Source organism: Podarcis cretensis (genome assembly GCF_951804945.1).
Source record: "Podarcis cretensis genome assembly, chromosome: 15".
Lineage (NCBI taxonomy): Eukaryota > Metazoa > Chordata > Lepidosauria > Squamata > Lacertidae > Podarcis > Podarcis cretensis.
Window position 1 is genome coordinate 11,571,363 of NC_137185.1, and position 27,692 is coordinate 11,599,054.

Genomic DNA, 27,692 nt, shown 5'->3' on the forward strand with positions numbered 1-27,692 from the left:
AATACCAAAGTCTTCAAAAACCTCAAAAAAGGCTACCACACCGCATGCTATGAGTTGCTCCTCGAAGTCAAGTTGCAACTGCACCCCCTGAATGCACCCTGGGTATTGACGGTTTTAAGAAAAAGGAAACAAACTTGCAAGACGTTTTCGTCTTGCGAAGCAAGCCCATAGGGAAATTCGTCTTGCGAAGCAACTCAAAAAACGAAAAACTCTTCTGTCTTGCGAGTTTTTCGTCTTACGAGGCATTCATCTTGCGAGGTACCACTGTAGTCTCGTAATCTGGTGAACTGGGTTCGAGTCTCCGCTCCTCCACAGGCAGCTGCTGGGTGACCTTGGGCTAGTCAGACTTCTTTGAAGTCTTTCAGCCCCACTCGCCTCACAGAGTGTTTGTTGTGGGGGAGGAAGGGAAAGGAGAATGTTATCCCACTTTATCACTACCCGAAGGAGTCTCAAAGCAGCTATCAAATCCAAACAACAACAACAACTCCTCCTCGTCTTGTGTTGTGCTATTCCAGTACAAAACCAGCAGATCCCATTTTTCAATCAACTTGAGGCTGCATACACACAACACATTTCAAGCACATGAACTCCTGGGAGTTCTGTGAGGGATGAACTACAGTTCCCAGGAGCTTAGTGGAGGTAGGAGAAGGCCTCCTGTTTTGAGTGTGCTTCAAATAAATGGATATTTACTTGCCTTTGTCTGCCTTCTCTCACCCTGATCTAACGGGTCGATTTTACCATATAAGCCTTGGCTGTCCACCTTCTGAGACCCATAAGCATATTTGCAAACCACACACACACACCATACACTGCACACCCTCGCACAAGCAAACCCACACTGCAACCTTTTCTTCTTCTTTCTAGTCCCTTATCAGGGGGTGGAACCAATGATTTAGGAACTTTCACCACTGTAACTAAGCCAAGTTTTACTATCAGTGCAACTTTTTCTGAATGCTATGTGGGAAAGCACATAGAATTGGTAGCTGGAAGCTATCCCCAAGGATCATCTAGTCCAACCCCCTGCAATGCAATAATCACAACGAACGAATCCCTTACAGATGACCATTCAAATCTGCTTAAAAACCTCCAATGAAGGGGAGTCCACACCTTCCTAGGGAGTCTGTTCCACTGTAAAACAGTTCTTACCGTCAGAAAGTTCAGGTGCCTGAGCAAACAAGAATGTTGTATAATTTTTCCAGAATGTTAACAATGAGAGGGGCACTCTACAAATGTTCTCCAAAGTCTCAGTCCTCTTAAATTCCATTTTCCTTTTCATCCTTCTTTGGTCCATATTTATTCACCACTGCATCCATTTCAGCTCTGATCTCTTTCAATTGCTCATCCAATAATTGCTGTAAGATGTCAACAGTCAATGGAATGCCCAGCAACGTATGCAACACTGAATGTTCTTTATCTTATTAACGGTTCAGTCTCTACCATAAGATCTTCACAGTCTCCACCTTAAGAACTTTAACCTCCCATCGTCACCTTAAAATCTTCACAGCATTCTTCCTTATCTAACCACTTTCATTTCCCATGGAAGGAAATGTGACATAGAAATACTACTTTCAGTTTGAAGTCAACAATTCCGTGAAGAAAACTGAGAATGAATGAATGAAAGATAAACTAACAATCAGCCTTGGTAGTTTAAAGCTTTCTTGGTTGCAACCATTGGGACATGTTTTCTGTTCTGCCTTCAGTCTTTTAATGATTGACTCTTTTTAAAGCCAGTTCATGTTAACAATACTGAGTTAGATGGGCCAGTGGTCTGACTTGGTATAAAGTAGCTTCCTATGTCTTCTTGGGGACTGTGCCATTTTTGAACATGTTGCAGAAAGACAAGAGGATTTAACTCGTGGCGTATCAGTAGCCTACAGCAGTTTAAGAAGCAGGAGCAGGCTGCATTAAGGTATAACTCCCCAGAGTCCAACAGTGGAGGTGTAACTAAGTGTTAAGCAATCAACAAGTGTGCACTTTTGCTTAAATGCCGAAGTTCTGTCTAGGCAAGGAGCATTAGAAAGGAAACAGTTTGCCGCTGCTATGTGGTTAACTCAGTGGTCCACCCTGCTTCATTTTCCATCCATCCCTGCCTTAAGGCGTCAACAGCTTCACAGCTGAACCTTTGTATGCAGAAATAATCTAAACACAAGCAATCGTTGCTTTGAAATTAATGCTATCCTTCCCACTGCCCTCTCTAAAGACTACCAGGCTATTAAATAAATAACACTGCAGATGCCAGGAAAACCAGGTTTTTTTTATTTATTAAAAACATATGAGTTGAGAGATATATCATAGGAAAAAAATTATTTCAAATATACAGATACTATTATCCAATTAACCATTAAGGAGAAAGAGAAAGAAGAATTCAGCGGACAATTTCAACTCCCACACCCACCCACTCCCACTGGGAGAAAAAAATACAACCTGAACTACGATAGGCATATTTCTTTCTTCTTCGATATCTAATGGACTGTCTTAATTGGAAAGGCAGATATTTTTTGAAAGTCCCTGTTGATATTAATGAAAAGCTAACAATCATTAAGCCATGTATCCAGCATTTCTTCCTCCAATTAACTCTTTTAAAATAAAATAAGCCATTGTGAATATTATTTCATTGCTTCATGTCAATTATCAGGACTTTTGAACAGAGTAGACATTTCTATCTAAAAATACAAAAAAAAGGAGGTTGGGGGAGGGTGGATAGAAGGTACTTCTCTTATACAGCTATATTACACAGCTCAGGGCCGTCCCAGCAAACTCTTCGCAATCCTGGAAGCTTCTGACTAAACAGTGAGGAGGGAATAAAAAAGGCAGGGATTGAAGTTAAATCAAGTGCAGCTAGAAGTCCAATGAAAATATTGACTACTCGACATGCTAAACCTGTTTCACTCATTTAGCTTGCTCTTTTAAAGGTTCAGCTGGGCTAAAATTAAATGAAGTGTGCCCAGGGACAGTATGAGCACAAATTGAAGATTGCAACAGGGTATTGCCGAGTTAAGCAATCTACAAAGGCCAATATGAACGCAACGTGGGTTGTAAATTGTACATTAAGAATACAATCCACCTTCTATCTATAAAATCATCTGCATGCCACCCGCCGCTCCATTTTCTTCATGACTTTTTTACCCTAAATATTGGCGAGGTCTACCACGTTGGGTCTGGCTCTTGTTTTATTTGAGTGTCTTCTTCAGTCTGTGCCGAATCTGTGGAGAAAAAAAGGATCGTTAGATGCCTTTCAACGAGATCGCTGAAGAAAGAGGGAAGGGGATTTGAGAATGTAAATGAAAATTGCAATTTCCGGAAATGAGCAAGGAGGAACAAAGCTCCGGCATAAACTTAATTAAGAAGATTGTTCGTTTCTCAGGTGATAGTAATTTTGTCTCAGTGAACTATAGAGAGCAGCTGCTTGAAAGAGAGAAAAGCCACAGCTGGAAAATGATTCACCATTCAGACACAAACCACCAATGAAAATCATACCACGTCATTTTAAGAATGGGCCGTCAGAATCTTTAACCACAAACAAGAGTGGCGGAGCTACAAATTGTTTCACTGAAATTACTTCATGGCTATTTCAGCAGCCACTTTACAAGTAGCTTTTATGTTATGTTATGGTTTTATGTTTACTTTTAATTGTTCTTATACCCTCACGTGGTTTGTGTTTGCCTTTTAAAAAATAACATTTTATGTGCATCGCTTAGAAATTCTGAATGTAAAACAGTAAGGAATCCATTAAATAGAATTGTAGAATTGGAAGGGACCACGAGGGTCATCTAGTCCAACCCCCTGCACTGAAGGAATCTTTTGTGTCCAACATGGGTCTTGAACCCATGTCCCTGAGATTAAGAATCTCATGATGCTCTAGCAACTAAGCCATAGACAATAAAAATAAATAAAAAATTGAAAAGCTAGCAGGCAACTTTACAGGGCCAGAGGGAAGAGAGCAGTGTTGGGCTTCACCTTGCTCTTTTCCTTTTGGTTTTGTGGGCATGAAGATACATTTTCAAATAACTGTTGCTTTCCACTCATCAGACAACAAACGCTTACCGTCCTCCACAGATACTTGTACTATTTGGTCTGGTTCAACTGGATCTTTAAAAAAAGGAAACTCACAAAATTAGTTGCATTATTTCATATAATATACTGTTAACTACAACAGCAAATGTGATCGACATGATGTATATTCTCTGAAAAGCACCTGTAAGAATTAGCAAAACCCATTTTAGGTGTTTTTGTTTTTGTTTTTACAATCAAGTGGTCTATAAATTTTATAAAGTAAATCAATAAAAATGAATGTCCATATTCTCACACAAACCAAACTAATTCCACCCTGGTATTATTGCACAGATTTGGTCTTCACGCCCATCCGCACCCCTGCTCCACCTCGAAAAAGGGGCTTTATTACCAATCATGTTATCAACTTCTAAGGGCAGTCTAATAAAAATTAACACCTACCTTGTTCCACTGCCTCCGGGACTGGCACAGCTGCTGCTGCTGGTGTTTCTGATTCTGCTTTCTCAGCAATTTCTAGAAGTAGTAAGGTCAGCATTAAGTTATTACAAGGATATGTCCCTCCACTAGTAAATGTATTCATGTTAAAACCACAATGTTACTCCATGACAGTATGCACCAAGCAAAGCATTACCAATCCCTTCAAAGATGTGATAGACAAATAGTATTCCAAAGAGTTGTTTTTTTCATTGTTTGTTTTTTTTAAATCTACTCCCTTGTAATCCTTACCCCTTTAGCATTTATACGCTGTCATTTTCTCTCTGGTCACAGGTATAAAATGCTAAGAAAGAGCTGGACTGTGTCATTGGCAGCATCATAATGACAACACAGTTATAGAAGAACGGACATACTAAGCACTGCTAATGAAATACTTACGGTTGTTCATTACAAGTCCAGGGAATGGTCTGTTGGAAAACACAGAATGCAGTACTTCAATAAGGGATTGTTTACATATAATCCTAACGTTCTACAGATTTGACATAACAATCTAAGGTACCAAATTGTATAACCACATATGCACTCTGATCTTCTCATTGTGTTTAATTTTCTTCCGCTTTCATGTATGCATAAAGCCACATATCTTGTACTGCAAATCTTAAGCCTCCCAGCAAGGTCCAAGGAATATATATATTCAACATGAGTAAGTTACTTACGCGACCCTGAGCTTTGCATTTATATACCAAGTTGAAAAATTTCAACTGACTCCATTTTTATTACTTACTCTCCAGTTGTCTTTGTATACTTTCCAGTTTCCATTTTTATTATATTTTCTCTACCCTCATATCTTTGCTAGGTCAGTGGTGGACTCTCTCTTCAAAATTCTGCTCCTAGCGCTGTATCTAGTAAATACAGGTCTACTTTCACGGGACCCACTGAAAATAATGGAACTTTGTTAAACATTCTATTCATTTCAATGGGCCCACTTCATATATGGCTAACGTCCCTAGCAGCAACCAGTAGCTTTCCAATAAATTCTTGTTGCCTGCTCCTAACACAAAACACAACCGCTGGTGAAACTTTTAAGAAAATATCCGCTCATCCTTGCTGCTTTAGTAACAGTGCTCCAAATCTGTTTCACCTCCTGCAAGGGAGAGGCAGGACATTTTGGTCACAGGAGCCCTTACAGATGTGAACAAATCTTGAAGGCATCATACCATAAATTACCGTAGCTGCTTTTCCAAATTTGTACTGCTTAAAGTGGCTCGAAAACAAAAAGCCTCAGAATTTGAACATCTAAGGGAAGGGAGTTCCAGTGTCGTGAGGCAGCAACAGAGAATGCCTCTCTCCATATCCTCCTACAAGCCTGGCTTGCATGTTGGCATCGTTCAAGAGCACATTCTCGGCTGATCTTTCAACACTGCAGTGGGGCACAGGGAAGAAAGCACACTCTCTTAGGTATGCTGGCCCCAGGCCATGAGGAACTGGCCCCAATGGAAGCTGGCCTGGACTTTAAAACATTCCATGCTTCTGAATGCCCTTCTCCATTGGAAGGCAGGAAGCATAGCAGCTCAGATGCTTCTGGGATGATCCTAAGCAGCAGTCACCTCTTTCCCCACAAGACCTCATAAGGAGAAGCATGCTGCCTATGGAGCTTCCGTTTGGTGGCTTGTTTGAGCCTCGCAAACACAGGGCATTGCCAAAAGGGTCATAGAGACCACAAGAGGATCTCTTGGTCTTGTGCACTGGCCCTAGCTTGGTCGCAATGGAAAACAGTGGCGGCTTCTCCCATTATCTTTACTGCGTGTCTAATCCATCAACCAGGACCAGAATAAGCAGGCCCCACCTTACATCTTCTCCAACAAAACAAGAAAAAAAGAAAAGAAAATCAGTATTATAGAGAATGCAGTTGAAAGCCACATACCTGATGACAGTAAATTTAATAAACTCTGCTGAATCCAGTATCTTCCTCATGGAACTGATTTCAAGATAGCTGGGAGCTTTGAAAGACACTCCAGGAGGCATCCCATCCACCACCACGCAGCCAGGGTTGACTGTGATTTTTCGATAGGGCACTTTCACAGGGTACCCCAGGCCAATGGCTTCCCCTGATGAGAGAGAGAGGTTGTGAGAGTTATGTTGTACTGTCCTCCCGTTAGGCCACAAGGAAGGCAGAGTTTACTTCAAAATACTACACAGTAACAAGGGCAGGTAGTCATGCTGGCCACATGACCCGGAAGCTGTCTGCGGACAAACGCCGGCTCCCTCGGCCAATAAAGCGAGATGAGCGCCGCAACCCCAGAGTCGGTCACGACTGGACCTAATGGTCAGGGGTCCCTTTACCTTTACCTTTTTAACAAGGGCAGGATCATTATAAAAACAGAATCAACTTCAACGGAGATGTGCTTTTGCGGACCTTGTGGGACTGAACCCTTCCACTTATCTTCATTTAAGCTTTTGGAAGTGCTGTTTTTAAAAATACTGATTAAAACATTACTCAAGGGTATGCAGTAACAACACCTCTTTTTTATGTTAAAAAGTGTGGTACTTAGTGTAACAACTTTATGGCGATTACTGGCACCTATATAAGAAGTGTCCTGCTGGATCAGAGTAAAAAAAAAGGTCCACTCCATTTCCTACGGTAATTGACAAGATGCCTATAGGAATCATAAATGGAGGGAATGACGGCAACAGCCCTTCCCCATCATTTGCCTCCCAACACATGGTATCCAGTGTCTCACACCGCTTTGGAATCAGGAGGATTCCATTTTGTTCCCATGACTAATAGCCTCCAGTAGATCTATCCTCTGCTAAGCATCTTTTAAAGCCATCTACTCCCATGGCTGTTATTGCGTGTTGTGTTCAAGAAGTTAATCAAGCATTGTGTAAAGAAATACTCCCTTTTGGTTGCCATCACTAATCAGATGTATGAAATCCACCAGACACCAGCTGGCAGTTTTTCTTCAAAGGCAGTCTTTCGATGACCACTGGTATTAAGTTTCATCTAACTAATTACCCCACTGTTTTTTAAATCACAGGTGTCAGTCGTTCCCATTGCATCATCCAAGGCTGCATGGAGACTGCAACATGAGCTACCTAACACAAACATGATAATTTGCACTTAAACCAAAGTGTATTTTTATATATGATCATATATAAGTATAATAAAGCAACCTATTGAACTCAAGAAGCATCAAATGACAGCTATTTTCTAACGACTCAATACATGCTTTTCAGTGAAGTGGAATTACATATAGAACTCGGGAAAGAGGGAACAGAAATGTTTCCTTCAATTATGAAGTACAAAAGGATGAACTTATTTACTATATTTATAGACCACCTGTCAACCAGAGTACCTGCCAACCACCAACAGAAAACAGGTGCTAGCTAGGTGTGCAGGGACACATGCACTCAACGCCCAACTTCTGACTTTCCGAAGCATAAACGGCTCTTTTGCAGCTCAGTCCTCTTTCAATTCAGGCCTCAAAGGTAGGCCTACTGCACCTTGGATTACAGAGTCTATGTTGCAAAATTAAAATTACCAAACTTCCGACTGAACAGGTCATTCACTTGTTCTCTCAGCTGTCGGGCCTTCTCTACTTTGGATGTTCTCTCGTCATCGTCTGTAAAATTTGAAGAAACAAGAATTAAATCATATTTTGTGATTGACTTGAACCTTTTTTAAAAAAAAACAACAGATCTTGTTTAAACGCGAGCAAAGCCAATTTAAGTCAGTCTAGTTATTTAAAGAGCCTTGTTCTACTCATCTAGTGTTGCTGCTGTCCTATCACCAACTCCTTCTCAGCCTTAAGACTGTTAGTTCTTTGGGGTTTAAAGGAGTGGCAGGAGAGAGCCTGAGCCAAGTGTGTGCCCACTTTCTTAAGTGCCCTATAGGGCATGTCTCTACCAGGTGTACCTGCTGCTAAAGTCCTCTCTTTCTTTTAGTTTAAGTCACTAGACTTTAAAACAGGGCATGGAAACCTGCACACAGACTCCAGATGATGTTGGACTACATCTTCTAGCTGCATGGTTAATGGTCAATGATGATGGAGATGTTAACCAATAACATTTGGAGGCCATACATGCCCCATCCTTGCCTGAAAGATTAAAGGAAAGAGCACATAGCAAATATACAGGTGCCCCTTGGTGTTTTTTCTGGAGCAACTGAAAAAAGTGAACTAATGCAGAAAATAAATTGACAAGCTCTTCCTCCAAGCTAGGAACCTCATGGAAGCATGGAGAAAGGGAGGCAGCTGGTTAACAACCTGGCAGCTAGCAGCACTCTCCCCTAGTTGAATCTTTGGTCAGTCAGTTCATTGCTTTGCAGCCCTCATTCTCCAATAGGAAATATAGCAAGGCAATTCTCTAAACCCTCTTGCAAGTTCTAAGGACAGTCTGCGGTTGGCAGGTGGGAAGCCAGCGTGTTCCTGTAAGCAGAGCAATCCAACTCTAGAAGGCTGCTTTCAGTTCCTGTAAATCATCAATAAGATATCCCTTGTCTTTGCAGCACTGCTTGTTCTGGGAAATGAAAGTAAGGAACATAGGGCTTCTATGTCACACTTAATTTGCAAAGTGAGAACTATTAGCAATAGTTAAGAATGTCTGCTTCTTCTCTTTCAAGCTCTTGGGAGCTTAGCTTCAAGATACGTTTGCAAGTAACACAGAAGAATACGGCTTATTATGACTAGTATCTTATGTGATGTCTGCTGGCACACGAACTAGAATTAGAAGTATGACAGGAACAAAAATATTGAACTGGAAAAAGACACTGTCTTTAAAACGGCTTTTGAAAATGCAAGGTAGGGGGGGAAATGGGCAGAGTACCTGGTATAGTCACTTGGATGATGTTAAGATCTTCCACTCCAGAAGCTGTGTTCACCACCGGATCAGGCACACTTACAGTGTTTACCACGGTGTTTGATAGACTTGTTCTTCCTTACAAAACACATGATTTCAAAGCATTAACACCAAAAGTACTCGAATCTCATTTCGTATTATGAGTACTGCCCAGTAAAAAAGTATCAAGAACAAATAAGACTGAACTCAAAAGAATGGCCAGCATACAAGGCAGATCTAAGTCCTAATTGGAGGACAGCTGTTGGACCCCACCCAACCATATCCAGTGCCAAATCTGTCCACGTTCTAACAGGAGTGCTGCTTTACTCCTTGCAGAGGATGCCAGTGTCTCTGCACTCCAAAAGGATAAGGAACTCTCCCAACAAAGACTTCATAATACGCACTATGCCCTATTTGAATTTCAGAATACATCTGAGGTCATAGCACTCCAGGGAGGCAGCGGAAGGGGAGGAAACGGCACACGGAGACTGGCAGCTAACTAGAGAGATTTGGAATGAGAGCTGAGATGTTGAGAGCAGAAGACCAGTAACTTGGTCTCTGCAGCTCTTGTCACTTCTTTGATATAGTAACCTAATAGCACTTTCAAGACACAAGACTCTTTCTTATTCCAAGGTGCAAGGCCCAAAAGCAATGACTTGATTTATGCTATCACAGAACCCTTGGATTACTTTAATTTGCTCCCCTGAATTGTTCCCTACTGATCAGTGTTGCCATCTTATGAACACAACGAAGTCAGTGCCGTTGAGGGCTTAACTCTGAGACAAAACTCACTCTGAGGACTTGGAACAGCAGCAGCGCTTTCTTTAATTGCCGCCTCGAACATCTCAGGCCTGCAAAGAAACATGGTGGAAGTTTTGGCATAAGAATATAAAGAAGTGCGATCAATAAGTAAACACAACTGCAGCTTCATTTCCCTCTGAGGTGAAGCTGATCATTCTGAAATACAGTGGTACCTCGGGTTACATACGCTTCAGGTTACAGACTCCGCTAACCCAGAAATAGTGCTTCAGGTTAAGAACTTTGCTTCAGGATGAGAACAGAAATCGGGCTCCAGCGGCGCGGCAGCAGCAGGAGGCCCCATTAGCTAAAGTGGCGCTTCAGGTTAAGAAAAGGTTTCAGGTTAAGTACGGACCTCCGGAACGAATTAAGTACTTAACCTGAGGTACCACTGTACCATAGCATGGCCGGTCAAGTGGATGGAGGAGAAAGCACAATGACCATCCCTCCCAAACGCATGCAGTCTTGCTCCCTGTAAATTCCACTTGTCTTGGATATCCCTCCCTGAAGCCCTCTCTCATCTCAGGGAAGCTCCGAACCCTTCAGCCAAACATTAAAGCAAAAGGAAAGTGAACCTATTAAGTTATCCATGTGCATCCTGAGCCAAGAAGTTTAAACACGTTGGCTGCATTCAGACATCACACTAAATCAATGTGATGTGATGTGAATGAGCCAGGACAAGCCTGCGAGCCTCAGGCCTGCAGCACACTTCCTCCTCCTGTGGAAAGGCTGCAAGAGTTGGGAAGTTTTCTAACTGTGATTAATGTTAATGTGGTTAATGAAACCATGATCCAAGCCTGTTCATCCATGACCAGTCAGGTCCACCCGGGCAGCACAAAAGCAAAATCCTCTTGTGCATCTGGTACCCAGTGGTACACTGCCTCTGATCCTGTAGGCTGGGTTCCATTTGGCTATCCTCCACCAATTTGTTCCTTTACTGCATATTGTCCTCTAGCATGAGACACATCTCCACAAATGGAGTTACCTGTTTTGTGCCCCTGAGTTATAAAAGGCTCAAACTCCTCCTGAGAGGACTCAAGGGTGTGTAGTTATCAACTGAAACACTGCATGGACTTTTGTGTCCAGCTCAGTTTATTGTTTTTTAATGTTACAGTGTGATGGGTCAATCCCTTATTTTGACCTCAGGGTCAGCTAATATGGTTACAAACCCTTCTTTCTAAAATTCACTTTTGTGCTCTTTATTCAGTGCTACATCCTCCCCCACTCCAGGACAAATACGAGTGCTACCAGCTCAGTGCCTGCCTTTGTTTTATCTTCATTATTCTTCCGGGAAATAACAGGAGGTACTGAGTAAGTCTTATATGGAAGAAAGTAAACAAGGTTTTAATTCCAGATGGGCTCAGAAATGCAATGCGTTCATGTTAGCTTATGGCCAGAATGCCAAGGCACTGAAAGCTGTCCCAGTAGATTTAGTGAAGACAAAAGAAAACAAGACTGAACAGATAAAAGGCAGGCACGAGCAACTGCATAATTATTTCATGTATTATACAAGGCAACAAGGTGTTTTACTTTAAGCTATACTTGTCCAATTTGCCTTTTGGATTTGCAAAATGCCTTTATCACTATTCACTTTCAGACAACACAAGTGGCATATTTGGATATGACAAGATCCTTCTTAAGAAGTGACCTTCAACCAGCTGAAAACATTAGCAACTATACAATACAGTCATACCTTGGTTTTCGAACCCGGAAGTGACTGTTCTGGGTTGCAAACTATTTTTGGAAGCCGAAATTCCGATGGGGCTTCCGCAGCTTCTGATTGGTTGCAGGAGCATCCTGCAGCCAACAGAAGCCACAATTTGGTTTTCAAACGTTTTGGAAGTCAAACGGACTTCCAGAACAGATCCCGGAAGACTTCCAAGGTATGACTGTTTACAGTATTCACTCTATTCAACACTCAGTAACAGATTGCCTCCTGTCATCCTAAATGGACATTTTAATCTTACTTTGATTAAGTTCTGCTTTCACCTATCAAGTAAACCAAAAACCCACAGGGCCACTTTGTTTCTATCTCTGACAGAGAAATTTATTCTGAAGTTTGCACAGCAATATTTGGAGCCATGCTCTTGAGGTCATCTGGATTTAAAACATTTGATTTGCTGATTTGGGTCTCAAATATGGAGTTTGCAAGTGATCCCTTATCAACTGATTTTAAAATGCTGCTTGCTCAGCTAGAAACCTTACTTTGTGAGGAGTCTTATGACTATGAACAAATGAAACATTTGCATTTATTAATTGTTATTCCAAAAGTTTGAAACAAGGTTTCCCAAGTCTTACAGAAGCCTACCATGAGTATTGCTAGTCTAAAATACAGCCTTGTTTCTCTGATGGAAGAATCCAGCATCTGTCTAGGCTGAACTCTGTATTTAAGTTGTTCAGAGATGCCAGTCATGTGGTACGCATTGCATTTGGCTTACTTTTTAATGATAAATTTTATCTTAGCTTTGTTTCGGAGGATCTTTTCCAATCTTGGAATGCCAAACGTGGAAGGGCGACGGAATGGCACTCCCTCGGGAAGGCCTTCAACATAGAAATCTTCAGGGTAAGACTCAAAGAGCGCAAAAGGGACTTTCACAGGCTCCGTCAGTCCAAGAGCTTCCCCTAAAACAAAATGTATTTCACAATATTTGAGGTGGGGATGGACCTTTGCTGAATTTCTCTCACACATTTACATTCTAGTGGTTACTAGAGCTAAGCCAAAACACGAAGGGACGAGGCTTTTCGTGAGAGTTGACCCTCCACAAAAAGTCCCCAATTCCAGTTATATTTGATAGAGGGAATAGAACAGGTGGCAAAATAATCATTTTGTAGTGCAGTCGCCCCTTTAGCAGGAGACAATCGGTAATACATTCTGCACATTCTTCTTCCCTTCAGAGCATTATTTTGTAGTGAAAGGTGATTATGGAACACTGCTCTTTTGGAGAAGACATTTTGGAGAGGGCAAAAGTACTTTTTGCTTTGTAAAAAGAAAAACCACACAAATTTCACTCAGCCCTTATGCACATTAGCAGGCTTTCAACCAATATTGAAAATCAGCACGAAAATCCAGAATCTGCAGGTGTTTTTTGCCAAATAATATTTATTAGTTTTCCAAATTTTTAACAAATCAATGCCAAATTACATCTAATTTAATACAAATTTTCCAAAAAGTTGACTTCCTGCTCTTTATCCCAGACATATCTCTACTTTCCCCCACTGCTGCTTGATATTACATATTTCTAATTCACATTTCATTCCTTATATTCCATTTACAATTATTTATTTTTTAGTTTTTTCCTTTCCCATTATCCAGCAGTTGTTGACTTATCAATTCCTGCTTGTATATTTACATAACAGTAACATAGTCCCTTAAAGAACAAAAGTGGCTATACATCCAGAATCTACAGATATTATCCATATGCCGATGTACCAAATTAAGAAAACAGGTTACTGCAGAAGCTTAACCTCTTTCCTTTCACGCAAGAGAATCAGTTTGTTGCTGCAAAAAACAGGATAGAAAGCCAAATCACAATAATCACATTCTGTTACATTTATTATCTGTGAGTTTTCAACTGCAGTTTTAAAGTGGTACAGTTAAGACTTCGATTTACCAACTTAAAAATAAGAACTAGGCTGTAAATTTATGGATGTATCAAATATTTTGCTGATAAAGTTCCCCTCAGACGTGCTAAGATAATGTTTTAAAAGGCGCAGTATGCTTACCACATTTCTCATTGAAAAGGTTTTCAACTTTTTGCTTCAGGTCAGTAATCTTGGCATTCCAGGCCTCTGTTAAAACATCAAAAGAGTTAAGTCAATTATCTGCACCCTGATCCACTACTTCTTTACTTCTATGGAAATACCAAGTGATGTTATCTGGATGCCTCTGTACAATGAGCAAGAAAAAACTAGTAGCAAGTTCCACATATAAAGGGGGAAATTGGTTTGTCCTAGATGCAACTTACGTAACTTTTCTCTTTTTAGGTACTAGGCGTAAGGCAAGCAGCCCCTAAGTAATTAAATTCCTAACAGAGTTACCAACAAAAAATGAGGATTTCTATTGCTTTGTTTACATTTATACACTGCACTTTAATGCCCAAACTGGGAAGAGTGTAAATATATTATCTAGTTAGTGAATCAGACTGAATTCAAGTAGGCAACTGACAGGAATAAAGAGCAGGAATAAGTGGCTAGTGGCATGCAGTTTGGAAGGAGACAGTTTTCCCCAGAACTTACCAAAAGAGAACTCTCTTCCTCTTGGTTTAAAGCCTACATTGGATCCATTGGTTTGAGGATTAGTTTTAACTTCTGGGGTTTGTGTCTTGTTAGCAAGACCTGTGTTAACACACACACAATACATCCCATGTAAATTAATGACTTTCTAGTATACAACAAGAACATGCAAGACTAGAATTTCAAATACTACTCTAAAAATTCAAATCTGCTGAGATCTTAGTGGACATGGCACAAGTGTTCAGTTACCCTTGAAAATAATATTAACAAGCAGCTACCCAATTTTTCAAGGAAGTGTGCTTTTTAAAGTTATTAATCTTGCTGTTCAGCTACTTTATTTGGATTCAACTAATTTATCATCTAAAACGCATACAGTTAAACTGTTGAAATCAGCCCTTTTCATAGCTACACACACACACACAACAAACACACATGGTCCCAACTCATGTGAGTAGATTTCCCCTGTTCTATTGCCAGAAAAGCCAGAAATCCACATTTTAGAGGATGTTGTTTTATTCACTTCAACACTCACAACCCACACAACTGGAAAGGTAACACAGACATCTCTCTATACAATAATTGGAAAATGAGAAGTGGGTGGGTGGGGAATTAGGGGCTGTCAGTGTGTCTGGCTGCTAACCAGAAGGTTGGTGGTTCAAGCCCACTGGATGGCTGTGGGCAGGATTCGTGGGGGGCTTTGACTATGTGACCTCAGGATTCCTGCCAACTCTACAATTCTATGATTAAGAATGAGAAGATTTTCTGATGGCTCTTCTTCCCCTCCCCCACAACAGACTAAGCTTCCAGAGAAGCTCTGTTCTGCAGACAGAAGAAACCCTCATTCAGTAACCGGTACAAGCCAAGCTACTTATTCTCAAGCAAACATATTTAGCCAAGTCCATACCTTCGTCTACAGTAACTTCAATCTCTGGAATCTTGGAGTTGCTTACAGGACTTTGTGCAGAGTTTGAGCTGTTCGGACTTTGGGGTTCTAAAAAGAAAGGAAGTTTGTTTATTGTTTATAAAGCTCTATGTAGATATGCTTGTTTCAGACAGTGTCCCCTGCCACAATTAACTAGCATGCCTAAAGCGGCATGGGGCAGAGAGACTTCTTGAAATGCTTATGCTAGTTTCCAAACTATTTACTCCATCTGTTTTGTGTCAAGGAAGCATGTGAGAACACCTGCTGGATTTCAGATCTCTTGCTTTGAAAACTCAAACACCGTGCGGTGCGTAAAGATGACATCCCTTTCCTTCGTAACTGGTGGTTAGTCACTTACCCGAAGTATTCACTTTACTAGCCAATCCAGGAGGCAAATAAGAGGTGACAAGTTCTGGCCTATAAATTAGAAAATGCATTTTTAACAGGATGCTCTCATAACAATGCAAGTATCTTACATACAATATTTGTACTCGTCCATCTTCATGCTGGCAAGCAAACACACAACTACAGCCAAGTTTAAACAGGGTGATGGAAGCCTGAGAAGCCTCAAGTGAGTGGGCGGTGCAAGCAACTGTTGCTGCTGGCATTGCCTGGGAACAGGGGGAAGAATGAAGGGGAGAAATCTCCAAGCGGGATGGCAGAGGGAAGCAAGTGAGAGGCCCAGGCAGCCGTCACCAGGGTGGGGTTGGCGAGCAATACAAGCAGGGACAGAACCCCTTGTAAAAACCATATGAATCCTATAACAGCTACATGGGGTGGGAGTGGGGAGGAAGATCTCCAGTAAGAGATGGGTTTTAATTATAATTAAGGAGGGAGGAGGCAACTGTAGATGTTATCGTTGTAACTTTCCAATTTGTACATACCCAAATATTAATATCTGTTTCAACATCATTTTAACAACAGCTATTTTCCAGAGATAAAATATGAAATTTCTAAGTTGCCCAAATGTGCAAAATGCAACAGCCACTCAAAATTATGTGTGTCTACCTGACATGTTCTAATGATCTTGTTAAGAGGGCCCAATGGCTACAGTTCTAAAAGTGGAACCTGGCAACTAATAACCACCTGCCCAACCCCTCAAGTTAAATGCTGCCGTCATATTCACACATTTGAAATCAGTGATTTCGACACACATAAACTGTGCATAGCACCCCCTGCAAAGGTGACTGATGTCTTAAGAATGATTACTTGAATGTCTGTTTCATCCATCCTGCATGTAAGCTTGCTTCACATTTCCATGATATCCCACAGTGAAGTATGGCTGAGTTGGTAGACCATGAGTCTCTTAATCTCAATGTTGTGGGTTCAAGCCCCATGTTGGGTAAAAGATTCCTGCATTGCAGGGAGATGAAGCAGATGATCCTCCCAACTCCACAATTCTATGGTTCCATGATTCTATCTAGCCGTCTGGAAATAGCACTAACCATTAGTGTGTCACACTCTATGGCGGGATGCCCTTGAGTCTGGTCTGGAAGCTTCAGCAAGTGTAGAATGCTGTGGCTAGACTGATGCTGGAAGCAGGCTACTGCCAACACGTGACACTGTTGCTAAAAGACTTGCACTGGCTTCCCATCTGCAACCAAGCCAGGTTCAAGGCTCTTCTGCTAGTGTGCAAAGCCCTGAATAACTTACGCCCAGAATACTTTAAGTACTGCCTTTCCCTGTATATGCCAAATTGATCACTGAGATCATCTGATGGAGCTTGGTGGTCCTCCATGGACCAGAAGTGCAACTCATACAACCAAGGTTATGACTTCAGTGTTATGGGCCCAACTCTGGAATTCCCACCAGAACTTAGACAGGCACCATCCCTGCTGAGTTTCAGATGACTGGTTAAAATTGCTTTATTTCAGGAGGCCTTTACATCAGGAATGCTTCTCTGATGTTGTGAAATTTCCTGGTGTTCTTTGTTTAAATTTCTGGGGTTTAATTTCTTCTAAATTTTATATATTTTTATCATTGCAAGCTGCTTTGAGACCTAGATGCTGAAAAGCAGGATATAAATTTTAACAGCAACAGCAACATCACTTTAGACCTAGGTATTAAAGTTCCCTGTTGGTGTAATCAGTCAAGACTGAGGCTGCATTTGCAGATAGCATTTTGAGATTTTCCAGAACAAGCATTTTTTGCTTTAAAAAACAACAGTAAAGCAATAAAATTGTAAACTTAAAAATAGTAAAGAGATTAACCACCAGCTTACTTTTTCACAATAAATTTGATTTTTCCACTCCCTCGGACAATCCTTTCCAGGCGTGGGATTCCAAACCATGTTGGACTTCGAAAGGGGATGCCTTCAGGTAAACCTTCTACATACAAATGCTCAGGGTTTGACTCAAACACAGGATAAGGAACTTTCACTGCTTCACTCAGACCCAGAGCTTGTCCTAGAATCAAGGTGACAAGTTGGCAGGGATTTAATAGACCATTAGGCATCAAAGTTCTGCTTTCAAATGCAGGCTACCCCCCTCCTATTTGTTCTATTTAAAATATTTATATTCCATTTATAAATCTCAAAGAAATTCACACAATGTACATGAAAATCATTAAAATTTCCAAGTAGTCATAACACATAATTTAATATCCAGATCTGGCATCCTTGAATTCACAGCTTTACACATATAGCCTTTCCCAAAATATATATAAAGGCAATTGGTCAAAATGCTACAACAATGTAGAAAAAGTTGTGTTTTTTACTTCTACAGTATTTTCATCAAGCAACGGTACTACAAGGTGAATATCCAACAGTTAACTTACCAAATTTTAGATTAAATATCTCTTCTACTTGCTTCCTCAGTTTTGTGATTCTGACATTCCAATCTTCTTTGACTGGGAATTAAAAATAAATACACATATATATAATGTATGCTTCCATCTGTAAACGTGCAATGATGGCACTTAGTGAGAGATCAATTCAAACATGTAACCTACAGATTTGCATGTGTATAAATACATATCCTTAGATGCAGGCTATGAAATGAAAGCGAACAAGCTATAATTTTGCTCTATGGTGGGAAATTCAGATCATTTGGGTTCTCAAAGCATCACTTGCTGTTGTTAATGATCTGAGTCACTGTACATAAGGCAACATCTAGATTAATGAAAATAAGGGACAGCAGGAAAATCACAGTAATGATAAAAATGCTTTCAGATATATCATCTCATATTTAGCTTTAACAACGAAGACAATGAGTGATGGTGATCCAATGATGATAATGTGCCCCCAGCTGAATACATTAAGGAGGACAGAAAAAGCATCTCTCCAAGTAATAATAATAATAATAATAATAATAATAATAATAATAATTTTTATTTATACCCCGCCCTCCCCAGCCAAGGCCGGGCTCAGGGTGGCTAACAAGCAATAATGTGGGTGATAAAGTAGTGGGTGGAAGTAATGCTGTCTGTATTTGATCACTTCATAAATGCCCATCTTACCAGGCATGTTTGTCCTTGGTTGAGTAACCTCTGCAGGAGTGATTGTTAGCAGTTCTGGCCTGTAATTAAATAAAAATAAAAATTAACACATAGTGGAAGGGAGGTAGTCTGTACTGTACAATCTTTAGTGCTTCTACCCTTGAACTATCCAAGTGAGAGTACTAATTGATTAATCTCTACATTGTGAAGCTCACTTAAAAAATAATAATCAAGTACCAGCTCAAAACAATGAACTTTAAAAAGCAAAATAGCAGATATCAGCAAAATACAAAGGTTCCAAGAGCCCATTCGAAACATATAAAACTATCAACTTAGTGAATTGCATTTTGGTTGATAATAGGGTTTTGTTTTTTTAACAAAAGGGTACCATCTAAAATGAAGGTTGCTTATTTCACATATCATTTAACCTTTTCTGTATTTCCAATCCAGGGTTGATTTACAATGTAAGAATGAAGAAAGAAAACAATCCTTCAGTAACAGTTTAGATCTTTGAAATAAATTCAAGGGTGAAGCAGATCTCTTTTAGCCAAGACAAGTTGCTAGAGAAATCAGAGATAGTAAGACAAACCCGTCAAAAGTTGTATATTCCTATAGATATATTTCCAGTCTCTAACACACATCAAGAAAAACTGTTGGCATTTTTTTGGCACTGACAAATTTAATCTCAAAAAACAGAAATGCAAAGAAAGCTCATCTTACTTTTTTATTACAAATTTTATTCTGTTGCCCACTTGAAGAATTTTCTCCAACCGAGGAATTCCATACCAGGACGGACTCCGAAATGGAATGTTCTCTGGCAGACCTTCCACAAAAAGATCAGTGGGATGTGCCTCAAATTTCTGATAAGGGACAGCCTTTGGTTCAGTGCTCCCCAGTGCCTCAGCTGTTAGAAGAAGCCAGACCATTTTTAATTTCACAACATGGGAAAAACTCAGACAAGAACCCTAGTTTCAGTCTTTAATTAAACTAATGGTCAATACATTTTATGAACAAGGACCCCTTACTGAAAGGACATACAGGTGAGTACAGAGCCTTGCCCCAATTACGGCTAAACTCCCTGCAGTTTGCCTCCCCATGTCCTTTTCTCTTCTGCTGTAGTCTAATATCGCAAGCATATGTGGTACAGAGGAAAAAGGGCATTGGGAATTGATGTGTATTTCCATTCCTGCCCTGTGCACCCCTCTTCAATCAAGCACTTTCTAGGTAATTGGCGCAGATCATGTCTTGACAGCCCTGGATCTGCCAGATGCAGCTTGGCTCCTGAGAGCACCCCATTTTGATGCCACTGGACCCGGTTAAAAGGTAAAAACATGTTAAGAGGCATTCTTAACTCTCTTTGCCACAAACAGAAAGCAAACTACTGAATTTTAGTGGTTGCTAACTGGAAAGCGATCTGCATGCCAGCCCTGAACCCACCACCACCAAAACTGAACAATGAATTGCTGCCAAGTGAACTTACCAAATTTTCTGCAAAATAACTGGTCGACAAGCTTCCTTAGTTTGGTGATTCGGGCATACCATTCTTCTTTCACTGTGATCAGTGGTAAAAACAAGAATTTGGTTTAAACGTTTAACATTCTGAAGCTAAAAAACTGTTGATTTGCTAAAACTTTATTGACTTTGCCATCCTTCCCCCTTGGAGTTACAGTGGCGAAAGAGGGCAAGTGCATAAAAGTAGAGAGGAAAGGGGTAAACTTCTAGGCCTCCAGAGATGGAAATGTAGAGTCCAATATCTTCTGGAAGGCCACAGGCTCTCCACCCCTGGCATAAAAGGAAGTTGTCCCTAGGAGCCCTCACAAACTGACAGGTAGCAGGCAGCAAAGAAGCAGAGAAAAAATAGATGCAAATACATCTATACTTCAACCCAGCAAATACATTTTTACAGTTAAGGTTCACCTCTTAAGGCCTAGCTCAAGAGATGAAAATTGTTTTAATTTGTTCACTGGAACATTCTTCTGCCCTTCACCGAATGTTTCCAAGATGGCTTGCAAATATATACAAGATCAATTTTAAGTATCAAATACAATTCAATCATAAAACAAAAATCACAAGCAGCATTAAAGCCATTAAAAAGTATTAAAGGAAGGATTAATAGATTCTTTTAAAAGTCTTCATCTGCCACCAAAACAGCAGCAGCACAAATGCCAGGCAAGCCACCTGGAGGAAAGAGTGCCAGACAGGTGCCACAACCAATAATGCCTTCACTCAATTTACTATCCAGCTCACCTAAGAAAACTTTGTCAAATCTGACCCAACTGCAATACCCTAAACACATTTATTCAACTGACTGTATGTTGTGTATAGTGGAACCTTGTGTTATGGATTGAATCCATTCCGGAGGCCCGTCCGTAACACAGAACTGACGCAAGCCAAAGTGCCGCATCTGTGCACGCACACGGCATAATTTAGCACTTCTGCGCATGTGGCAAAACCCGAAAGTAACCCGTTCCAGTAATTCCAGGTTGCTGCAGGACAAAACACGTAACCTGAAGCGGCCGCAACATGAGGTATGACTGTACTTTTAGTTATGCTGTGAACTTGGATTTACCGTATTTTTCCTTCTATAACACGCAGATTTTTTCTCCTAAAAAGGAAGGGGAAATGTCTGTGCGTGTTATTGAGCGAATGTGTGGTCCCTGGAGCTAATTGGTGCGAGAGGAGGCAAAAAAAAGCAGGCAAAAATCAAATCCCACGTCTCCTAGAAGGGAAACTTGAAAAGAGGAAGCGGCTGCTTTCCTGCATTCTGCCTCAGGGTCTTACTGCCCACCCAGCTCTGTTTCCTTGCTGTGTTTGCTCAAACGGAACAAAGAGCAGGGAAAGCCCCTCCCCTCCAGGCAAGCAGAGGGGAAAGCTGAAAACATGCAGGAGGGAGAGAGAGAGAGAGAGAGAGAGAGAGAGAGAGAGCGCGCGCGCGCGCTGGCTGGCTTGGGTGGGTAGGTGAGGGAAAACCTTTGCCTTCCTTTCCTCCCTACCCCTCTCCTGCATTCTTAGCCAGCTGCTTCTCTGCACACCCCTCTCCTGCTCCTTGTCCCTTCTGTGTTTTTCCTTCCCTCCCCACTTAAAATGTGGTTAAAAAGCATGGATCCACATGGATCCTCAGGATCTTTGCATTGGGTCAGCCCAAATTCACCATCAGATCACATAGCATGTCCATGGCTACAGCCTGCCCCCCAAAAATCACGCACCCACTGTTGCCTGGGGCTGCAATGGTGCAAAAACGTGGTTAAAAAGCATGGATCTACATGGATCCTCAGGATCTTTGCATTCGGTCAGCCCAAATTCACCATCAGATCACATAACATGTCCATGGCTACAGCCTGCCCCCCAAAAACCACACACCCACTGTTGCCTGGGGCTGCAATGGTGCAAAAACGTGGATAAAAAGCATGGATCTACATGGATCCTCAGGATCTTTGCATTCAGTCACCCCAAATTCACCATCAGATCACATAGCATGTCCATGGTTACAGCCTGCCCCCCAAAAATCACGCACCCACTGTTGCCTGGGGCTGCAATGGTGCAAAAACGTGGTTACAAAACATGGATCCACATGGATCCTCAGGATCTTTGCATTGGGTGAGCCCAAATTCACCATCAGAGCACATAGCATGTCCATGGCTACAGCCTGCCCCCATAAAATCACGCACCCACTGTTGCCTGGGGCTGCAATGGTGCAAAAACGTGGTTACAAAACATGGATCCACATGGATCCTCAGGATCTTTGCATTGGGTCAGCCCAAATTCACCATCAGAGCACATAGCATGTCCATGACTACAGCCTGCCCCCCCCCCAAAATCACGCACCCACTGTTGCCTGGGGCTGCAATGGTGCAAAAACGTGGTTACAAAACATGGATCCACATGGATCCTCAGGATCTTTGCATTGGGTCAGCCCAAATTCACCATCAGAGCACATAGCATGTCCATGGCTACAGCCTGCCCCCCCAAAATCACGCACCCACTGTTGCCTGGGGCTGCAATGGTGCAAAAACGTGGCTACAAAACATGGATCCACAGGGATTCTCAGGATTTTTGCATTGGGTCACCCCAAATTAACCATCAGATCACATGTCTGCATGTGATGAAGCACAAAAATGATACATCCACTGTTTCATTCAGAATGTTTTTTCCCTTGTTTTCCTCCTCTAAAAACGATGTGCGTGTTATGGTCAGGTGCGTGTTATAGAGCGAAAAATACGGTAGGTCTCTCTCAGCAAATTTTATGCTGCAATTGTCTTTAGAACACGTAATACTGTATTTTATCTTGGACAGCCATTCAGAGCACAATGTTGTTGGGCAGCCATCATAAACACAATCCATGAACAAAATAAACACAGCCACCAACTCCACATACCCCTCTTACCTCCTGCAACAGGTTTGTCTAACGGTAGATCTTCTCGCGTTGAATTTAGCAGCTCATGCCTGCAAACATTTTAGGGCATCTTTTTGTGAATCAACATACTACTATTACACTACCACTACTTTTACCCCATAGCAACCATTATTTCACCCATCAAATAATACTCCCCCCACCCCATCTTACCAACAGGAATGGGAGGGATACACAAATTATAACAGAAATCGCCAATGGCTGTAGCCAACTGAAATTAATGGACTCAAGTTACTCATGTTATTTTCAATAGGTCAACTCTGAGGAGGACTTGCATGGGATACAATACAATATCTAAAGCATGAAGGTCATAATACTGTGACAGGGTAAAAACTTCACTTCTAGTTGGCAATCTGCTAAAGTCTTATTGGCTATGGAATATTTTCTGAAGTACTTACAGAAAATGCAACTTACAGGTGGGTAGTGTACATTTTTTTCAAGATCAGAGAGCCTCATACTTATTAAAGAGCAAGTGTTTTCAGAATAATCTCGCAAGAAACTTTATACAATACGCCATGGTGATAATTTGACAGTAATAACCAATGGCAAAAACAAACATTTGGTTATCTCAAAGCTTGAATAAAATTAGGTCTATCAGCAAAAATCTGAAGACCGCACAGAAGAATCCGCAGTAGCAGCACCCCAATATATATTCTGATTATTTGAACAATACTTGGTTCCACCTGACTGCAGCAGAGGGAGAGATGGGATAGCTGAATTGTTTCCATTCAAGGTAGCATAACCTTGAATTATTTCGATTCAGGGTATAAGAACTACCACACAATTTATCAACTGGTGCCTGCCTTTATTCATTTTCCTGATCCCTCTTGTGCAAAATGTCTTTTAAATTGTAGGGCTGCAAGGCAAGACATGCCTTGCATACTACAGATCTTACTTTAGCCATTTGTCTACTGAACAGCAGGGTAAAAATACATTAAATAAATAACACTGCAGAAATACATGAAATGGAAGCAAATATTATGCTGTAAGAATGTAAAAAGCAGCTCTGCTGGATCAGTCAAAAAGTTGATCAAGTCTAGTGTCTTGTTCTCCACAGAGGCCAGCTATATGTCTCTGGGAAGCCAACAACCCTATTCTCTTTCAGCAACTGCCATCCAATAGGCATAGTGCTTCAGAACACAGAGGTTCTGTCCAGCTATCATGTATAGTAATAACCATTAATAGAGCAACTCCCATTCATGAATTTGTCTCCCTGCCCTTCACCGCATCTGGTGACTGCAAGCTCTGTATTTGGCACTGAGCCAAGATGAGAATTAGCCTCCTGCGCACACACATGCAGCTGCTTCACTTTCCACCCATGCAAGTAGAGAACAAGCCAGGAAGTCAGTTCACTACAGCATCCAGTAACATCCAAAATGGGAAGCTATGGTTAATAGCTTCCAAACAAGCTGGGATATTAGGCCAACTTTAAATCATTCAACAATTATTAAGCTGAGGTTTGATCATTTGAACACAGCCCTTATATGATATCTTTTTTCTGCCTTGAATCTACTTCTAATAAATTTCACTGAGACAGCCCCCGCCCAAGTGCCAATATTATGAGGGGGAGAGAGGTTATAATTGATGAGCAATTCTACAGAAAAAGATACTGTGAATCCTGCATTTGTGGACACTCTAATTTAAACCAACTTACTCACTTCTTAATCACAAATCGTATCCGTTCCTTTGCCAGCAAAATCCTTTCGAGGCGAGGGATCCCATAGGTGGAGGGTCTCCGGAAGGGAATCCCTTCTGGCAGTCCTACCACATACAAATCTTCAACATGGGACTGGAAGAGTGGATACGGGATAGTCACGGGGCCTTTTGCGTTAATAGCTTCAGCTTTAATATAAAAAGAAAAACACACTAAGCGTGGCTTAGAACTGCCTGCAAACTTTCTTGTTTCGAAAGATCAAATGCAGTATCTCACTTAGCAGAACCCTATACAATCAAACCTGCTTTATATAAAAGAGGAAGAGATTATGCCTTGTAAGTGCAACTCAAACCCCACACCAAACTAATTTGCACTAACCATAGATTAGAACACAAGCCCTAGTTGGAGCTTCCAAAGTGTACAACAGTTCAGAGCTGCTTATCTGTGCTTATTTTCTGTCCCCATATGGAAGCTAGAGTGCAGAGCCAGGACTCCCAGAGGAAGATTTATAGCCATTAAGTACGAACTGTCAACTCAGACGCCCCATCAAACCACAGACAGTCCCAAGCCATGATTTATAAAAACTTCAAGTCATGGTTTCAGATTTTTGACAGTGGATCACATTATCACCCAACACAATTTTTGCGTAATGCCCAAAATAAGTAGCTTACTTGCTATATGCAAACATATGCTACCACATATTAAGACCAGGGGTGGCTAATTTGTGGGCCAACAGATACTGTTGGACCACAACTCACATCATCAATGACTTTGGCCATCCTAACTAGTGCTGATGGGCATTGGAGCCCAGCAATACCTTGGGGATTATTTGTTAGTCACCACTGATCTAGATGTTGCAGATCTGTAGTTACGTTGTATGCCCACCTATAATGTCAACATTTTCAAATACAGGAAGGATGCAGAAATCCTCCTCCAACTTTTAAAAAAGCAAAGTTTTAAGCCTACAAGACTATGAACTATGTGATCAAGCCCAGCAAATCTAAGAAACCAGAAGAGTGAAATCAACACAGAGCTAAACTCCTTGCCCTTTCGGACGATTAGCTGAAACCGATTAAGTTACACAAAATAAGCAACATTACACAGGTTGCAGACTGCAGCCCCCCCTTTTTTTGGTACCACATTTTATTCTTAATACAGATCACAATTAATGTGTAATGTTAAGAACCAAAGGCTGCAGAAGTAACAGCTTGCAGAACTTCCAACACTACTTACCCCACTCCCCAAAAGGAGATATCATTGTACTTACTGCCAACTCTCTAATTCTGCAGAACCAACACGGCTACAAACACCCCTTGGCACTGGCAGTCCTTGGACAACGGCAGGACAACATGCCAAAAGAATTCAGACTCTATGGAGTGGGGAATTCAAACCTTTTTCCAAAAAAAGTTTGGGGAGTTTCAAATTCTAGGAATGGCTTTTAAAAGGGGGTCAGGGATACAGTGCGTACACATACCATATTTTCTTTCAAATAACTCTTCAACTTGCTTTCTCAAGTCTGTAATGCGGGCATTCCATTTCTCTGAAAGGAAAAATAATGTTATCCCAATATAAGATATATCAAGCTTTTAATATATCAAGCTGCTGAATTCTGGATTATGCATTTCGCCTTGTTGCTCATGCATGATTACAAAACACTAAACGCTTTAAAAGTAGCATCTGTATACGTTCTGAAGACAAAATTATATACATATTGCTGGGCAAAAGCAGCTAAAAACTTTGTCCATAATTACTCTATGCAGGCATGGCCAAACTTGGCCCTCCAGCTGTTTTGGGACTACAATTCCCATCATTACTGACCACTGGTCCTGTTAGCTAGGGATGATGCGAGTTGTAGTCCCAAAACAGCTGGAGGGCCAAGTTTGGCCATGCCTGCTCTACAGCAATTCTACAGTCAGTAGCTCACTCCCATGGTGGTTTACACTGATCTGAAGCAGCTGTTGACAAATTATTTTAATTCAGAGCCTGAAAGGTTTAATTGGGAGGTTTCTTAAAAGGCCAGAGTTACAATGAGTGTGTGAAGCCGTATTGGCAGAAGTCTTAACTAAAGAGGTCATATGAAGAACCATACAGCCCCCCATCATTATTCCAGTCCTGGTGCTGGTTGATTTAATACATTCATGTCCCACTTCTCAAAGAAAATAGAGGAAGCAAGACACAAGGCATCCACATTCAAACTACTGATGCACTGGAGTATTTCATGGCTTTGCACTTCTATACCATATTTATGTCAGACATCCGAAGCCTTAGGAAATCATTATGAAAGAAGGAAGGCACACACAGAAGCCAGACTCATTACAGACTCCTCAAGCTACTACTGTCTCAAGACTGACAATAGTCCCTAATTAAACAGCAAACTCCAAGGATATTCATTCTGCGTAGCCCATCCTCAAACCATTCATGCATTCTGCCACGATCAGCCTACTGGGCAGTTTGCTCAGATAAGCCAGTCACCAACTCTCTTTCCCTTCTTCCTCAGTTCTACTGACGTAAAAGATCAAGTAAGCTTGAAGAAGTATTTCTGCAAGAGTGGCCACATCCACACATAATACTAAACCATGGGTGTGCTATGTGGATGGACCTCAATGATCCAAAGTAAAGAATAAGGTTTCCACTTCCCCTGAACACCCAGGACAAGCCTTGTTGCATTTTGTAAAAAAACAAAACAAAAAAACAGCTTAGTGCTACATTTAAACCAGCAACCCTACTTAAACAAAACCATTGTTTCAAACCATTCATTTTTAAGCTGGCATGTTAAGGAACTTAAAACAAGCCGTTTTAAACCAACTGGTTCAAAAGAAATACAAAGTGGAAATTGTTTAAAAGGGAAACTAAACTTGGCAGAAGTCCCTGATCATGCAAGAGGATGAAGGCAGCGTATGAACCTGACACTTTGCTCAGATTTACTGAGGCTCATGCACAGCGCATTAAATCATGGT

At 41.2% G+C, this 27,692-nt stretch overlaps 1 protein-coding gene across 8 annotated transcripts in view; it reads right to left on the reverse strand.

The window, feature by feature from the left end:
* Positions 1 to 2,233: 2,233 nt before the first annotated feature.
* GTF2I (general transcription factor IIi) overlaps positions 2,234 to 27,692 on the reverse strand; it is a 56,804-nt gene continuing 31,345 nt past the window's right edge. For 7 of the 8 annotated variants that reach the window (XM_079955474.1, XM_079955472.1, XM_079955473.1 and 4 more), the window contains 22 exons: positions 26,210 to 26,275; positions 24,740 to 24,923; positions 23,055 to 23,113; positions 20,151 to 20,222; positions 19,391 to 19,574; positions 18,692 to 18,750; positions 18,011 to 18,082; positions 17,457 to 17,640; positions 15,594 to 15,652; positions 15,218 to 15,304; positions 14,317 to 14,415; positions 13,804 to 13,869; positions 12,519 to 12,702; positions 10,075 to 10,133; positions 9,271 to 9,381; positions 7,989 to 8,069; positions 6,371 to 6,554; positions 4,885 to 4,913; positions 4,453 to 4,524; positions 4,045 to 4,089; positions 3,127 to 3,203; positions 2,234 to 2,783 (listed from right to left, as the gene is read on the reverse strand). In XM_079955474.1, the coding sequence (XP_079811600.1) occupies positions 3,145 to 3,203; positions 4,045 to 4,089; positions 4,453 to 4,524; positions 4,885 to 4,913; positions 6,371 to 6,554; positions 7,989 to 8,069; positions 9,271 to 9,381; positions 10,075 to 10,133; positions 12,519 to 12,702; positions 13,804 to 13,869; positions 14,317 to 14,415; positions 15,218 to 15,304; positions 15,594 to 15,652; positions 17,457 to 17,640; positions 18,011 to 18,082; positions 18,692 to 18,750; positions 19,391 to 19,574; positions 20,151 to 20,222; positions 23,055 to 23,113; positions 24,740 to 24,923; positions 26,210 to 26,275 (2,015 nt within the window). In that variant the 3' untranslated portion in view covers positions 2,234 to 2,783; positions 3,127 to 3,144. The other variant, XM_079955475.1, reaches the window with a different exon arrangement.